Source organism: Pipra filicauda, unplaced genomic scaffold (assembly GCF_003945595.2).
Source record: "Pipra filicauda isolate LSUMZ 115617 unplaced genomic scaffold, ASM394559v2 scaffold128_size5466820_pilon, whole genome shotgun sequence".
In the NCBI taxonomy this organism is placed as follows: Eukaryota; Metazoa; Chordata; class Aves; order Passeriformes; family Pipridae; genus Pipra; species Pipra filicauda.
In genome coordinates, this window is record NW_024103751.1 from 4,919,162 (window position 1) to 4,936,980 (window position 17,819).

The 17,819-nt window shown below is 39.7% G+C and overlaps 1 protein-coding gene across 2 annotated transcripts in view; it reads right to left on the minus strand.

Annotated features, from left to right (window-relative positions):
* Window positions 1–15,402, minus strand: part of FUT9 (fucosyltransferase 9) — a 104,976-nt gene extending 89,574 nt beyond the window's left edge. The window contains exon 1 of one of the 2 annotated variants that reach the window (XM_027724747.2): window positions 15,208–15,402. Coding sequence is in view for 1 of the 2 variants with exons in the window: in XM_027724745.2 (XP_027580546.1) it covers window positions 14,385–14,421 (37 nt within the window). In the remaining variant the exon portion in view is untranslated. Of the gene's footprint in view, window positions 1–14,384; window positions 14,516–15,207 lie in introns of those variants that run through there. The other variant, XM_027724745.2, reaches the window with a different exon arrangement.
* Window positions 15,403–17,819: the final 2,417 nt, after the last annotated feature.

Genomic DNA, 17,819 nt, shown 5'->3' on the forward strand with positions numbered 1-17,819 from the left:
AGTGCTGCATGAAAACAGCTGTGCTGCTCCACAATGGCTTCTGTGCTGCCAGCTCAGATATCCTGTACCATACTCCTCCATTTTCCCAAATGCAGGGGTAGCACAGCTTGCTCATCTGGCTTCTTTCCTGATGTCTACGCATAACCCAAGTCAACCACAAATGATGACACTGGAAAATTGAAACTCTTATAGAAATATCATTTATAGTATTAAATAATGCCATCAGATTTTAAAGTATGAATGCCTAGTTCAACTTGAATAAATCATATTTTTAAGGACTTCAGCAAATCAGTTTTAGTGCTGCAGAAACCTATATAAAATAAAACGTTAAAACTAGATTAGATTAAATTGATCTATTGTGTTTGTACACAGCTGTTTTCAAGGACACAGGAGTCATGAAGACTTAAAAACCTTAAATAGGAAGAGCAACAAAGGACTGGTAAAGTAAAGATCTTTTTGAGTAAACAGTCTGTCAAAAATGAGTATCTATGGGAAGTGATATTTACTTTTGTCTGAAGTCTGATTCCCTGAATTAAAACATTTTTCTACTCCTTTGGATATTAAGTGATGAAGCAATGTTGGAAAGCTATATTATCACTCATTGTACTATACCTCTTACATGAAAGGAGAGAGCTTTAGCTCCACAAAATGGATACTAAGCACTAGCTTTAAAATGTTACATTTACCGAATGTTTCCATTATTAGTATGTTTCTGTATTTCTGAAGGTTCCTAAGTGTTGCTTTTCAATGCCCTAAAATGGAGTACAAAGTCTATCAAGGGATTTAGTTGCCACTTTGGACAATACTGAGTCAAGCAAATCAGACACCACTAACACTTTCCAGCCTTCACACAAATGCAGCACAGTATGTCGAAGCTCATGGTGCTCATTCACCAGGTCCCTCAAGCCCTGATGACCCTGCCAATGTTTTTGGACCCTGAACTTGCTTGCAAGAGGCAGCAGTCTCACCCCAATATGTTTTCTGAGAACATGCTTGGCAGAGCAGATGTCACATGCATGGGGCAAAATATATAAAAAGGCAGGAAGCAAGACTTTCTGAAACCACAGAAAATTAAATTCTCTCTTGGGAAACAGACAACCACACTTCATCTGATCTATAGAGAGTATTAGACTTAAGACTATCTGCCTCCCAGGAGGCTCCCATTAACCAGAAAGTCTTTGTTATTTGACAAGACAACTTTTTAATTTTCCCCTCTTGGAACTGTTCAGTTTGCTTTTAAATATTTATTCAGCCAAATAGCAAGCTATTGACTCCATAGACCAATGCTAGTCTGCTTTTCTGTGAAGAAAGGGGGTCAGATTTAAGTTCCTGCTCCATTAGCTATTTAATCAATTATCCAAATTGGCAAGGTTTCAAGAGAAGAAAGTCACTAATTTCATCCCAAAATAACCATTCAGTCAGTAGTTAGGGCACATTTCTGACTTGAAAGTTCCTGCGAGTGAAATTTTTTATCAGTTCAGGTGTGTGGACATGTTTTTAAAAGGTCATCCACCTCAATGGTAAGTGCTCTAATTACGGGATATTTGGGCATCAATTAGAAGCATGTTCTAACAATTTTGCAGAAAAGGTAGATTTAGCTCTTATATTTATTTTCAGGGGAGAGTGAAGACCTCCCCAGTGCCAAAAGCAAAAAACTTTGTGGGTTGTACATGTATTACTGTCCCACCATATTTCCTAGAAGCTATCCTTCCTTCTCCTTGGTTTCTCTGGTTACCCCTCTTACCCATCTATCTCCTACGCTTTGCACAGGAAGCCTAACTCAGGGTAGAGACAGTCTTTATAAACAAAGTACCTGTCAGTTAGACATTACAATGTTTGATGGTTGCATCCAAAAAGACATTTGGGTGCTAAAAGTCAGAGCTATTCATTACATCACTTTTGGTGTCTTGTCTCCATGTTAGATGAAGCATCCATATTTAAGGGTTTATGAGCTGGAAGGATGTTCCCCAGGAAGTTAAGTGGTACAGACTTGGTAGTGGGAAACCCAGAGAACTATGCAATGTCATGACACTGAAAAGGCAGTTTGATAGAGAGGGAAATATTAATCACAGAATCTGTTTTAAATTTTACTTGGACAGAAGTTAAACACCATGTGTAATATTAGAAGGATGTGCATCTATCTGTTCAGGCTTCAGATTCTGTTAGCAAAAGCCTTGGCCATATTGATCACCATAACTGGTCTACTCTGGCCTCAAATCGGGAGGCCTGGAGACACACCATCTATAACGCAGCTGTCTCCTTTGAGAACACATGCAGGATCACCCTCGAGGAAAAAAGGCAACGCAGAAAGAACCGTGTATTGCAGAATACACCATCTAAGGAGTCTTTCTGCTGTGCCTTTTGCAATCGGATATGTCTGTCACGTATTGGCCTCATAAGCCATCAGCGTGCCTGTAGCAAATGTGGATAGAGCCTTCCCAGATCTTCGTTCGCGAAGCCTAGCCATGAGACTTTTATTTTTAGAAACTGGAGGGAAAACAAAAAGAAATGGAATAAAGCTTTCTTTTAAAATGAAAAGATAAGAGATATGCTGATGCTCTCCTAAAAACACTGTAATTAGATTTGCTACCTGAAGTGTAGGCAGTCGGGGTTCAATTCTGCTGATTCCCTGCTCTAGCTACGGCACTGCAATCTACTACTCCCAGAAACTGTTCTGAGATGAAACACTGGCCACACCTGTAGGAACCATGTCACTATTTGCCTGCACAGAGGTGGTGAATGACGCTTTAGCCTAGTACCTGACACAGCTGCTCAAGGAATGGGTACCTGATTGCAGTTCTTAGTCCATGAGCCAGAACAGTGAAACATTTACACAGTCCTTGAACTTGTTCAGTCTTCAGAAGGCAAGGTTCTTCTGGGGACATAGGCAAATAAAAATTTGAAGACTAAAAACTGGAATGTGAAATTTCAGGGCAAGGTGGTGAAATTTGTTGTTGAGGACCTAGGAGACTGCCATTTGACTGGGAGAATTAGTGTGGGTTTGCAGTGAATCCCAACTACCGTACATTGGTATGTACAACTACCATATAAAGCAGCCTTGGTGTGCATGGATTAGATTTCTATCGAAGTAAAGTAAATCGGAAGCTCTACTTACAGTCTGTACCAAATGTACTATAACCTGCAGTGGAGACAAAAGTATTGGCCCTTCGAATAGCCTCAAACTCCATTCAGGGTAATAACATTTGGTCTGAGACAACAAACTGGATCTATAATGTGGTAAAACATATTGATCACACACTTAAATATAAGGACCTCCGCACCAGATGCTTTGATCTACTGCTCTGCTCCTATTGTGCTGAATTGGTTGCTAATACAGACAAGAACATCCAAGTCATATTTCTGCTGCCTAAAACCCTTAACAGAGCTATAAGTCTCTGTGTGGATTTTGCCCTCATTCGCCACAGATAATTGTTAGTGAAAACTTCGAATTTCCACTTTTTTTTTTCCCCATGGGCAAATAAAATAACATTTCAATAATTAAGAAATGATAACTGGGGAAATGATACAAAGGACAAGATAGAAATTCAGAACTGAAATAAAACAAATACAAGGAATAAAATGCAGGAAGAAAGTTTCACAAGAATTAAGGAAAGATCATTAATGACTAAGAGGGAACAAACTAGAAAGGAAAACAGGTGGCAATGGAGCGGGAGGAAAATACTATTTTGAAGCAATACTTGTAGAAAGCTTTAAAAAATATACATACCAGTATATAGTATAGCTGCTATCTAGACTGATCGGTGACTATCTTCTCAAGTCTATACCAGGCTTTTCTCATTGCTGCTGAAATAGTCAGTGATTGTCACATATTACCTTCTCTTCATGGCATCAAAATTGTTGCCCATATTTCAGGGAAAATATGTGCTAAACCAGTTTTGTACTATATGAGGAAGCATGGCTGGGGACCGGGAACATACTGCATTGGCTTCCATTTGTAGCTGTGCATTTCTGACCTTCAGGGAGGGATAATTCTGGAGTAATTTTTTCCTACTTACTGAAAACTATAGATTATCCATAATCATTGGACAGCATTAAGCACTTACAAAAATGGGGCACAAACATCAAAATTATTTATTCTATAACAACTGAGTTAAAGAAACAAATATCTCCATAATAATGTGAGAAAAATAATTAAAAATTAGGCCAATCCAACAAAGTTTAAGAAAAAAGATCAATTCATAAGTCCACCACAGGAAATTGCTCTACTGAGGGAAAAAAACCCGACAGCTGAGTTTCAGGGTGGAGGATTTGAACCATGTAGGATGCCTGAGGAGCTCAGCTGCTATGGTGGACTGGGTGGACCCGAAGTACATATGTGTATGTACGTATATATATGCATATTACTATATAAGTATATATATATATATATACACATATGCACTAAAAGTATTATATGGTTAAGACACAGAGTTTCTGATTAGCAGATTAGACTGTTGCCTTCATATACCTTAATGCAGAAAGCTGCAGGTTTTCCCAGTAACATGGGGAATATCAAATACTTCTTGTAAATCTAGATCTGTGTGAAAATTTTTTTCAGGGGAGAGAGAAAGAGAAGTTGATATTTTTACACCAAAACAACTTTTGGGATTGGTCAAATTTAAAGAAAAATTGTTTTGGAAAAGGTATATTTTTCAAATTTCTACTCTGAAATAACTTTCCACTGCGGCGTCTTTTTCATCATAAAACATAACAAATTTTATCAGTCTTTTATATTTATCTACAACCCGATTGACTGAAAGCAGAATCACTGACTTAAAAAACCCCCACCTCTTAATCTGTAGAAACATTCAATTGATGTTTTTGTTCTTTAGAAAACCGGTGAAACTGCAAAATTTCCATAAACAAAACCATATTTTCATATTGCTGAGTGCTTCATTGATAACTATGCAACAGACATTTTACTGAATGGAGTTGATTCTTTCATACTGTAGTTTACACGTACACACACATAGCAGTGATCTTCCTATTTATTCCACTGATTTCATGAAATTAAATTATTCTCAAGCTCATGCTGAATACTATGAACTGTATCAAAATTCTCAGCCTTGAGTTTCATAGCAGTGCTGCTGTATTTCACTCCAGTGTGCAAGCAATTTGGAATTCCTTCCCATCGAATATTGGTACCACTTGCAATGCAAGTCTTAAACTTCTGTGGTCTGGAAAGATCTAAAACACAGATGTAATTATTGCTGTTAATACTTCTTTTTTTATGATTGCTTAAAAAATACAGATGCTGTCACCCGCTTGCACTTGCTTTCCCTAGGATGCCCGTGGAAAGAAGACTTTTCATCTCAATGGGGCCTTAAGGAAGCACACTTCATCTGGCTATGTGGATTTTAACTGTCAAAATATTTTAAATATTATTTGGAAATCTTCTCATTACTTTCTTCTTAAATGTTCTTTAGTTTGAATTTCAAATACTGTCAGCTTGCTGCAGGTGGGCATGTGGGCCAGTGCTAGAGGCCCAGCAGGTCAGGAGGCTATGTCCAGGGCACTGAGGCTCAGCAAGGTCAAACAATTGGGAATTTTGGCTGTGTCCTCCAGGAAGCTCTGCTGGGAAGGCAGATGGTCATTCCTTTGCTCCTCAGGCATGCTGCTGTGCAGAAAGGTTGGCTGATAAGGATCTGTAGGGGAGGCACAGAGACCATCCAAGAAGGGAAGTTCAATCCCTTCCCTGAGCTCCTTTCTTGCAACAATAATATTAGTCCTAATACTTACTGTAAGACATCAGCTGTCTCTTAATGTAGCTGTTTGAGGTGAATGCTGTTTGCGGCAGACATTTGCACTTGAAACTCTCCTAATTACTGCAAGTTCTAGACTTAGCAAACTTTTTATGCTCCCAAATGGCATTTGCTGGATACTATTGCATTTTCTTTCTCCATTCATCTAAACGAGGTTGCTTAAAAATTATTTTTGTCTGGTAGTTACAAGAAACTAATTAGCGTTTGTGTCAGAGCAATCTTACTTCATTATTCTTAAACACTGGCCTTTAATCTATGGGTATTTAGAACTGCTGAATAACAGTCTTAAGCAGCGAGTTTGTGCAAATCTTCTATTGTCAGCTTAAATAAAATAAAATAAAACTGGTATAGCCTAGGTGGATAGCCTGGGGTGATAAATTTTATTCCAAACATAACATACAGCCAATAACTTGATTGCTTTCTAATGTAGTTGAATGTCCTCTCATTCCATTTAAATACAATACTCAGCAGTAGTAACTGTAAAATATTTTCCATTTCAAATTCTTAATTTTGAAATTTTAAGTTTTTTCTGTTTTTCAAATTAAATTAGGGATTTTCTATTATTGACCAATACTAATGTCAATTCTAATTTCAAAGTGATAATTATATCTATTGAAAAATAACCTTGGTGGAGAATTCCAAACCAGTTTCTACCATCAGTTCTACCTGCTCCCTCTAAGCCAAGACTTTCACTGCTTTGCCAAAGAATAGCAAGGACTTAATTCTGATAAAGTCACAGTACTTGTCACATGAGTAAGCTGATGTACACAATCAGCAAATATATTGGAATACACACACTCCTCAAGCTCAGCATCTACACAAACAATTTTAAGAAATGTGTTTTTTCTGTAGGTAAAGCCACTGAAGAAACTTTGCTGAAATCCCATTCAGTCAGAATGTGTAGTTCCTCTAAAATCACTATGCTTCTCAAAATTGAAATAATTTTGCTGAATTTTAGTTTGAAAGAAAAACCTCAAAAAAAGAGATACTTAAGTTGTTTCTGATATGTTGTTATGTGTATTAAAGTGTTTTACATTTCGGTCTATGTCAGAGACTGAAATGGTTGATGATTTATGCATTCTAGGAGACTTTTGCAGGCTTTTGACTTGCATGATACCTCTGATGAGCAGTCGAGCCCCTCCCTCCCTCCAGTGCTGAAGGTGTGAAGTCCTGAAAAAGCAAGAGCTGACCTTGCAGGCCTTTGACTATTGATACATCTGATGGGCAATCAGGACCCTCCCTCCCTCCAGTGCTGGAGGTGTGAAGTCCTGAAAAGACAAGAACTGACCTTGCAGGCCTTTGACTATTGATACATCTGATGGGCAATCAGGACCCTCCCTCCCTCTGCTAAACTTGAAAGGCGGGAACCAGGCGAAACACAAAAGACACAGCACAAGGCCTGGAAGATGCCTCAGGTGGACTAAGCCCAAAAAAGGAAAACAACCCCTCATGCCAGGGAGGTGCCAGAGCATGCTGAGGGTATATAAACTGACTGGTGACTTTGAGAATTTGGGAGTTCTCCTTCTCCCCCACCGCCTGCAAATCAAGACCATCGCTCTCAAGCATCGCTGGATCCAGTGGGCGGTGACTATGTCCATTTCTTTTATACTCTCAGCTTCTCTTTTCCCTTACTCTCATCCTGGTTTTCCTCTCCCCTAAACAGTTTCTCCCCCCCCCAAAAGGGGTTCTTCTCTTTTCTCTTACTCTCCCTGGCTCTTATCCTGCCTTTCTCTCCCCTATGCATTTTTCTCCTCCCCAGAAAGGTTATGACAGCACCCAAAAGTGTTAGCTTACCTATTGATTATGACAGCACCCAAAAATGTTAACTTACCTGTTGATTCAAAATTGTTAAAATAAACCTTGCCAGTATATGTTTTATGACACCGGTTATTTAGTGTCGTTTCACTTTAATCCACCCCAAGGGAATTATTGATAAAAACCTGAGTTACCCCCCTCTCCCCTTTTCCTGGGGCGGGTCGTAACAGTCTATCCAAAACAATTTGTGGAAGAAACGTTTTTTTTGAGGACTTCTAAATTTATGTCTTTCATTTCGAAAGGAGATATTTGAAATTTCAAAAACCTTTGAAATGTCACCCTCATAAACAGAGAAGACTGTTTTTGTTGCTTTATGAGCCTGCTTCACCCCATGGTGTCTGGCATGGTCTGCTTGCCACCTGCATCCATCTGTCCTTGGTTAGTAATCTGCTCTGGGTACTGCTGTTTGTACCTGACTTCATAAGATGTGGTGACTCATTTGAAGAAAGTCTTCGAATGTATCTAGGCAGTTAATGCAGCTTAGTTATTTAAGATACTTTAAAATATTTTGAACTCCTACCTTGCATTTTCATCTGGGGTGAAAAAGTGGGTAAAGAAAAGCTGCATGAGGAACTGCGGGCAAATGCAAAAGAAAAAAAGGTAAACAAGATCCTCAGTCATTATCACAACTATGGGCAGATTTCATTCTAAGTAGCTCAGATCTTCAACTTGAATCACAGTTCAAATCCGTAAGAATGACATCAAGTATTAAATGATTCTATTTAATCTTGGACTAGATTTATGCTTTTTAGTTATTTCCTTAAAGAATATTAAAACATCACTCACTCTAGAGCATTAAAGCAAACTAATCAACAGCCAAATATGTTATGCAAAAGTGAACAGCATTTTTTGCTAATCACAAAGAAGTCTACGTCCATCTTTGTTCAGATTTTTAATTTGCACATTTTAATAGGACAAATTATGATTAATCTTGTAATGTTAGCTAATGTTGTGATGGAAGGTGATATAGAAAGTGCAGAAAATATTTTCTAGGATTGTTATATTAGTTAAACAAAACAAAAATAAAGGCTCTATACAAATTAAAACTCCCTAACATTCCATATTTAAAAAAGTCCGCAGTCATTGCCTCAATGAGTGAAATAATTTTGAAGGAAGCATATGTTTTATGTCATAATGACCTTCAAAGTTTAGACCTTATAGAGCTCTACTTCTCGCCTCCTCTCACCTAACACTGGGATGGGAAAACAAGCTTTCCTGTGGTTTCAGCTCTAACACACTTTCTCAGTCTGAAATTGCTGTAGTTGCTGTCCTGGACAAACAAAAAGGAAGAAAACATCTGGATTATCAATTAAGTATTCATTTTCAGTGTTGGTGGCTTTTCTTAGTTCAACAGAATTACTCACATAGGAGATTTAGACTGCAGTATAAAACAACTACAGTAGTTATAAGTTGATTTGTTTTTCCAAAAGAGTAGTAGGCTTAAATTAGACAAAATAAGCCATTTTACATAAAAATAAATCATAAATAACAGCAGTTTATTTCATTTATATTTATTTTTACATTTATGTTTTTATTTCATCTGTTAGTGGCAGATATCGGCAGGGAGGGAAACAACACTGCAAACATTAGTATTAGACTTTCAGTTCAGCCAGGTATGGGAGTGCATGGTTAAATCGTTGTGTACTGTTGGATCAAAAATTCAGTATTGTATGTTAAAGAAATACCAACAATCTATGAGGCTGTTTGCTCATCGATCAGATATGTATACCAGAACCAAATATCTGGCAACGTGAAATTAACAGTATATCTACAAAATAAAAAAAGAAAAGTGTAAAAACATTTTTTAGGAAAGAATAATATTGGTGTGTGTTATTAATTAATTAATCTCTGCTCCAGTTTCTGAAATACAAATAAGTGTTTCCAGTAAGATATCCTTGAAGAACTAAATGTCTCAGGGGACTGGTAATCACGTTTTTGGAGCTTTTCACCTCTAGTTCAATGATTCAAATACAGCCAACATGCAGTAGTGATGGAAAATCATTGAGATTTGAAAGGTGGTTTGTGGCCTGTGTGTAATGAACTGGTATTTCACTCCATTTCTTAGAAGGTCTTGAAAAGGCACTTGGCACTTCTGAAAGCACTGATGCTGAGCTCCTCATAGGAACCAGTCAGGTCCCCATAGAGTCACAACCAGGGCTGGTTTCCCTGAGGATGACAGAGGCTGAGGCTATCAACTAAAATCCCATTCCAGAAAAATTTCCTCAGTTCGTTGACCACTTGGAGCAAATTGGTCCTTAGCCACCTGGAAGATCTCAGTGGGCAAATATTTTCTCCATGTCAAGTACCCAGCCAAGCTGGGCTGAAATGGCAGCTCATTCTGGAATCACCATACTGCACTATTGCTTCTTGTGCTCCACAAAGGATGGGTGAAAACAGTTTTATTTTTCATTTCTGCCAATCTGGTACTTTTCATTAGCATTAAATATACTTAATTTAGGAGGAAGAACAGCAGAAAGATGTCACAGAAATTACTATATATTTTGAGGGTAAGAGTGGCTTAGTCTCTTTCTTTAGACAGAGGTACAAACTAGTTAGGAACAGTTAATAAAATGTCCTTTGTCAAGATCTTACTTGAACTTACTAGAACTTACCATGTTTTAGAAAATCTGTCTGACAATAATTTTTCTTATCAGCTACAAATTATCTCAGTTCTATGTTTCCCAGTGAAGGCTTTAAATTATCTCCTTAATGATCTCACCTCTTTTACATTAGGGACTTATTTTCACAAAACTCATATATTTTCAGGAAAATATACTTTTTTTTTTTCTGAACATTTAATGTGTTGTGTTAGGAGTTTCCTCAGAGTAAAGAAAGAAGTCTATCTTCATTAACCACTAAATATAACGTGCAGAAATTAAAACATTCATATGTCATGTCAGCTATATAGATTGTCTTCTATGATGTCACATTTGATTTTCTATTTTTATGACTTTGACAGGATCATATTAAAAAGTTGATTGCACAATGACAGTTCAGGCTTTGAATTATTCAGCTTTTGAGTGTACTCTTGCAGAAAGACTGTTTTGTATTTCTTGCCACTTCTGAAAAACTGACATTTAAAAAAATGTAAAAAGAAAGGGAAAATGCTTACTAATAACTAATTAATAACTCAAGTTTGGCAAAGGTAACCTCTTTTAATAGAATATCAGACAAATTAAAACCAGATTAAATATAACGCAGCGTATTTCAAAAGTCACTTGAAACATTATTCTCAGGATGACATTTTAGCCTCAGAGAAATAGATTCCAATTCATTTTCAGTGAAGCCAGGACTTCCTTCTAACTGAAGAAAACCCATACATTTCTAATCTGGTTTTAGTAACTATCACTGTAAATTCTTGTGGTACTTAGTTGAATTACTCATCCCTTCTCTTAGAATATGCTCAAGCTATTAATGCTTACTGAAGCCAATGGAGCTTTTTCCATTTGCCCCCTCAGAGGGAGTCTAACCCTTAAAGCTGGAGTCTCTTGGGTAATTTTTGCAACAGTCTTTCAGGCTTTATACTGTATTTTTTCCTATGATGACAGGTTTCTGCCAGCTTTCTTTTTTGTTCCATTTTACCTCGGTCTAGTGTTAAATAAGTGCAATCTGTTGGTTCATTTGTACCAAATAACTCCAGTTGTAACCCTCTTCAGTGTCCAAATTTGTCTTTTCTTCATTACAACTTAAGGTTATTTTTAAATCACTAAAGATGGAAACATCTACTTTCCCACTTGATTTAATTTATCTAGTCCTTTCATATCAGAACTTTAAAACAAATAATGTCATTTTAAGGAACGTGCTGTTCCCAACCCCTAATATGAAATATTAATGATATCAGATATTAAAATATCATTCAAAGTCAAAACTTTTTTCCAGTAAATTATGACTGCTATTTGGTCACAATAAAACTGTCCCTAGCAATATATATATTATTCTTTCTCAAAAGAATCATCTCAGCTGAGCTGTCTGGGCAGGTAAGAACCACAGGCCTGAGTACTGCTTGGAAGGGTAAGGTGTGGAATGTTCCATACGAGACACAAAATAAATCCTTCCAGCTGTGGCAATGGGGAAAAATACAAATGATCTTTTCATGTCCTGGTTCCTCAAAAATGGTTAGTAGAGACATCTTTGATTCTGCTCACAGAAGTGCCTTGGGAGAATCTCATACTGCTTTTGCTGAGATCAGAATCATGACCCCAGTTATACTAAGAAATGTGCTTGCATTTCCTCGAAATTATCTGATGTTTATTCAAGACTTTAGTGCATCATTAAGTATATACATTTTGCTGGTCCTCACCTCTCTTCCAGCATCTCTACATTCCAACTCGAAGATAATAAGAGTGACCGTTTTCATTATAAGCAATGAAAATTAGTTACAGATCACTTACACCACATTATTTTAGTTCACCTATTTAACCTGAACCTATCTTGTTTCAATACATGATTCACCCTGGGACAGCAATTTTTCATTCTTAAATGAACAGTTACACATTCATGTTGCTTTCCTAATGATAAACCAAACTTATTTCAAATGTACGAGGGAAAACAAGATACCTCAATTCAATAACGTTTCATTCTGCAATATCAATATCAGTCTGCACATATTCTGATAGAAATAAAAATGCAGGAACTACCAGGACAGGATCTTGTGTCCTTATCATTTACTCAATCTCTACACAAGCAAACTCTGTCGAAGACAGCAAATGGTACCTATACAAGCGCAGAGCAAAAACTGCAAAGTAATATAGCCCTCTACCAATTTCATGTGTTTTTAACATCCATCCTCCTCAAAGGTTTCAGGGTTTAAACTTTTCAAAAAACTGACTAAACTGAAATCAAAATCAGTGTGTTTCCCTTACAACTATAGGTGTTTTGACTGAGAACAGGCTGACCATTAAAGGTGACAGAGAAACTTACTTCCTCAATAACCTTTAAATCTTATTGTTTCAGACTGCCACCAGCTGTGGCAGGTAAGATATGCTGAAACCATTCTGATGAGTCTCATACAGATTCCTCTCTGTATCACAGGAAGGAAACTCATCATCCTGTGCAGAAAATTAGATCTACAGAATTACTAGGTTTCCCTTTTTGCAAATGATGTGTATTCCTTGTATGTGACATACCTTGAATCCCTTTACCCGGTGTAGTGCAGGATTAAGGAATTCTCTGTAAGTCAGAAAAAAATACTATGAAAAGGTAGAGATGAAACACATGAACAAACACGAGGTAAAACTGAGGAAAAATTCCAACAAAATCTACCAACAAGCAGGAATTGTGGGGGAAAAAAAGACATTTTCCAGTCATAAGTGTTATCACAGCACCAGCTTCTGGAGAAGAGAGTGAAGATTTAGTGTGAATCTTATGATCATACTTGTTGGTTATTTGCCTTTTTTTTTTTTTAATTAAGACAGTTTCCAGGTCTTTAACATTACTGTGTGCTAGAGATATAGAATAAAAGAAGCGGGGAGCGCTGCTGCCATAACAACGCTTCGACAGGGAACTATTGGGATACAGATAGTTACTATACTAGCTACCATCAGCAGTCTGTATCATGACACATAAAAACCAGAAAACCCTTTTCAGCCACAGCATCCTGTCATTTGCACTCTGGGCAGCGAAAGCAGAACAAGCACAGACTTCTAGTCCCCTACCGCCACTTTACTTATTTAATTATTTACTGGGGGGAGCGTTACAAAAGTCCATTTGAGAGCTGAGTCTTGCCCGAAGCCGCCCCCGTTTCCCTCGGGAAGGGCCGCGCTCCACCGCACCCGGCAGCCCCGGGAGGGAGACCGGGACTATCCGCCACCTCCCTCCGGGGCGACTCAGGGGAAGCCGCCAGTTCTCCTGAGCTGGGTCCTCCCTCCCCACCTTCCAATAGTCCCTTGCACAAGTTAAGGTGCTGCCCCCGCCCCGAGCCGCCCCTGGCGCCGGGGGGTATGGGCGATGCGGTTCAGGGGTCTCCTGGCTCCGAATGGGGAGCGCGGCTGTCGGAGTGTCTATGTTATGCTTCTATGCGTGTCCGAGATCCCTGTGGGAATGGGCAGCAGCTCCCAGGAGGGGCGGCAGCGCGGGAGCTCCTTTCCCCGCATCCCGGCGGATCCGCCAGAACACCCCAGCCACCCCCCACCCGCGGAGAGGGCGCAATCGCGGGTCGGGACCCTCTGTTCCCGGGGGAAGGGGGGGGGGGCGGGCGCGGTGCCTCCCTCCGCGACCCCCCCGCGACTCCTCCGCTCCCCCAGCGCTCATCCCCGAGGCCGCTCCGGGACGGGGGGCGCGGAGGCAGGAAGCGGGGGGATGCACGGCAGGTGCTTTTCGGGGTGGGGGTGCAGGGCCCGGTGACTCACCCGTCCGAGGCGGGGGCTGCGGGCGGCGCGGCGGCAGCGCTGCCCCTGGAGTGCGGGGGGCGGCGGGGCAGGAGCAGCAGCGGGCGCGGGAGCAGGGGGGAGCGGCGGGGCCCGGGCTGCTCCTGGGCGCGCTCTCGCTGCCCATCCCCGGCGCTGCCGCCGTCGCCGCCGCCGGAGGAGGATGCGAGGGAGAGTCAGCCCCGGGCGCGGGCACGCGCAGCGGCGGAGCGGGGAGGGGGGGACCAGGAGCGGCGCGGGGGCGCGCGGCAGAGGGGGAGAGCTGGGAAGCGCGTCTCTGGCTTCTGCAGCCCTCTGTCCTTCGGCTCTTCCATCCTTTCGTCCCTCAGCTCTCATTTTCTCATTCTTCTACCCCTTCTCTCTCCATCCCTCGTCCCTGCATCCCACATCCTCCCATCCGTCCCTCCTTCAACCTCCATCTTTCCATCCGTCCATCCCTCACCCCTCCATTCCTCTATCCGTTCTCCTTCATCCCTCATCCATCCGTCCCGCCATTCCTCAGCTCCTCTGCTCCCCCGGCCACGGAGCCACCGTCCCTCCGCGGTACCCTCCCCGCGCCTTCCGCTGCAGGGTGTCCCTGGAGCGCCCGGGGGCCGCGGCAGGCGTGATGCTGCCCCCACGGCGAGTCAACACGACCCCCCTCCCCCCGGGAAGGGCGACTTGCTCCTTTGAAGGGCAGAAGGTCCCCAGCCCCGCTTCCTACTCCCTCCCCCAATCTCTAAAGAAAAAGCGCTGCTAGAGCTTTCCTATCCTGCTCTTCATTTTCTTTTTTTCTTCCTTTTTCTTCTTTTTTTCTTTCTTTTTTTTTTTTTTTTTTTCCCACGCGGCAGAAGGAAACAAAACGGTGCTGTGGTAGGGAAAAAAAAGGCGGTAAACAAGAGGAAAGCGTATAGAGTACAATAATCATTGTCTATATGAAAAACAAACCATACACTGGATTAGTTCTTAAAAGCAATCTCTCAAACCTGCTCCTGAAACCTAAAGGACTTCTTGGATGTTTATTTATGATCAAGACTAAGTATCTGAACATTAAAAATAAAAGAAAAAAAAAGCTTAGAGTGAGTGCATTGTGTAAAGAGTAGACCTGTAAATCAAGTGAGTCAAATAAACAAGAGCACCAAAAGCTGGCTATCAACTCCTTATCCTTCCTCTGAACTCTCCCTGCATTATATAATTTTGATAAACTGCTGCAAGTACATTTGGGGAAAAGATATAGAAATGACGAGAATGTAGCGCTTTTTATTAGAGCACATTAGTAGCCTTACCTTACAAGTAGTTGCTTCCGAGGTTCATCTGTGCATTTCTTACCAGCCCTCCAAGTAAACAAATTACTAAATGTTCAATGCAGACATATGATTCCCTGGTGTCAATGTCTCTGTCCTAGACGTTTCTGAATGGCTTGCGTTTTAACTTACTATGCTCTTCTGCTCTGCCTTGTACCAAGAGCCGTGCAGGTATCAACAGCTCCCACTTGTGAAGACAGGGAAGAGAGAGATTGGGTAGATTTCTACACAGCTCCACATTTCAAACTGCTGATTTGCTGTAAGTGCCGTAGTCGCTGTAGGTCTGGTCTTCTAACAGGTTTACTCAGTAGGAGAGGCCTGACCCAAAGTTCACTGAAGACAATATGAATATTTCTGTAACCATGATGGGAATTGGTTCAAAACAGTGTTCACTCGCTGTTGGCATGAAGGTATTTCTGAGTGCCACTATTTTAGTAAAAGCTAGTAGGAGCTAGTAAGAGCTCCCCGGAAACAAGAACAAGAAAAATTACTAAAATGTGCATCTTTTTCATAAAATTATTGAGAGAAGGTCAGGGACCTGTCTCCATTTCCCTGCAACTATTGGCAAAAATATGTACCACAAGGCAGGTTACAGCCCCTGGCTAGAGAATGTCCTGTGGTCTCTGTAGCCACAACCAAGCTATCAAATACAGTAGGAAAGGGAAGGGATATTACAGGATATTACTGTAAAGCCAGTAGGAGAACTCAGTGTTTCATTTTGAGCCATTACTGCTTGCAAGGAAACTCAACAAATTAATTTTTCAGTGTTTTTCTCTTCTCTGATCACAGTCCTTGAATTAGATCTGAGCACCCATTTAAGATGGAAGTAGTCAGGGAAGGGAAGGAAAACTGGGCAGTGGGAAAGGTTTGGGCTCTGTATAGGTAATGACATCAACCTGTCTAGTGTGAGTGGCAAAGAAATCGGCTTCTATTTTTTTTAACATAGTTAATACAGGGATTTAGTATATTTAATGTAATTTTTAACATAGTTAATTTTTTTTGTTGTTCCTCTCTTGCACTGTAGTTGGTAGTACCTGGCTTCATCAAGGGCAACTGAGCTCAATCTAATAGTAGCCTGGTAGTTAAAATGAGAGAGACTGAGTGTAAACACTTTTTCTCTGAGATTCAGAATAGGAAATGAACCATTGAGGTCCTGTCTTTTCTCAGATGAATGACTTTAGCTTTCCTAGTTTTGACTACAAATTTAGTCTGCATCAAAGCAAGCTCATATATGCCCACAGAACCAGTTTTTTACCAAAATTATTTTGTTGGAAATTGGTCAGTTCTTCAGAAAATTTCAGGGCTTGCTTCAGATTTTTGCATGCTCTTTATATATATATGTACAAGTATTTATGTTTATGTACAAGGATTTATCTGCTTCTAAATTATAGCAGCATTTTCCTTACAAAGAATACGAATATTAACCCTTAAATTTTGAAGTCATCGTTCTGAACTGGTTTATTCTTAGATATGAGGTTTCATCTCATCTATAAAACCTTTGTAATTTCAGTAAACATTTTTTTTCTCGTTGAAGAGAAAATGTAAGCCTTTTGTGATTATACCATTCCTATATAAACTGCCTTTGCAAAAGTTGTTTGCTGAGCTTGCCACCTTAGACTGGAAATATGCTTATGTTTTCTGAAGGTTCCAAAATATTTTCTGAGAGCACAGTAATAGGTTTTATTCACATAATGGAAAACATGTGGCTATTAGTAGATATTTTAAAAGTAAAAAGCATGATACTATAAAGATAAAAAGAAACAGAGCAAAATTACAAAAAATGAACCAAAAGAAACAATCTTCTGCCCAAACAGTTCCCCACCTCCAAAAGTAGATATTTATCAAAATCATGTAAAAAAAGACAAATATTTTTTACCTAACATGATCTGAATATTTATGTGAGACTTTTTAAAAGTAACATTTAAGCACTTACTAAAAACTTACATGCAGTACTGAAATGCATGCCCTTCCACTGATGTTGTTTCCATAAACTTAGTCCCACCAGTGTTTGCAGGGGCAGGACTTCTCTTTTCATCTGCATTCATTTTGGAGGACTCAGAATCTGTGCATTTCACTATTTGTAATTGATTGTTGGCTTGGGGGTTAAGTGCATCATTTAAAAATCTATCATCCTTTGACTTACTGTTCTTGACATTCATTAGTTATGGCTTGCCTTAAACTTGGCACTATTTCTGAAGCTGGATTGCCTAATGCCAGTACCTGGAGCTGTGCATTCAGCCTTAATGACCTTGATGAGAGCAGTGGCTTGATTAAGTTTGCAAAGTTCTGGGACAAGGAGTGGTTGATGGGAACTGTGTTGTAAAATGAGAACTGAACCCTGGCTAAGGCCTTTGGTATGATTAAGTTTAAAAAATAACATAAAATGTTAATAGTATTTGAATTCAAGATAGAACTCTATGCTTTCAGTTTTTACTTTGCAACAGACTGAACACGTTTGATTTAATACCTGAGTGATTTAAGTCTCTATTCTAAGGCACATTTATACTATCTGCTAATGTGTTTATTTTAGACCAAATAAAATAAAGAGCTTAATAAAATATTTTCTATAGAAGATTTTGCTTGGTCTATATGTT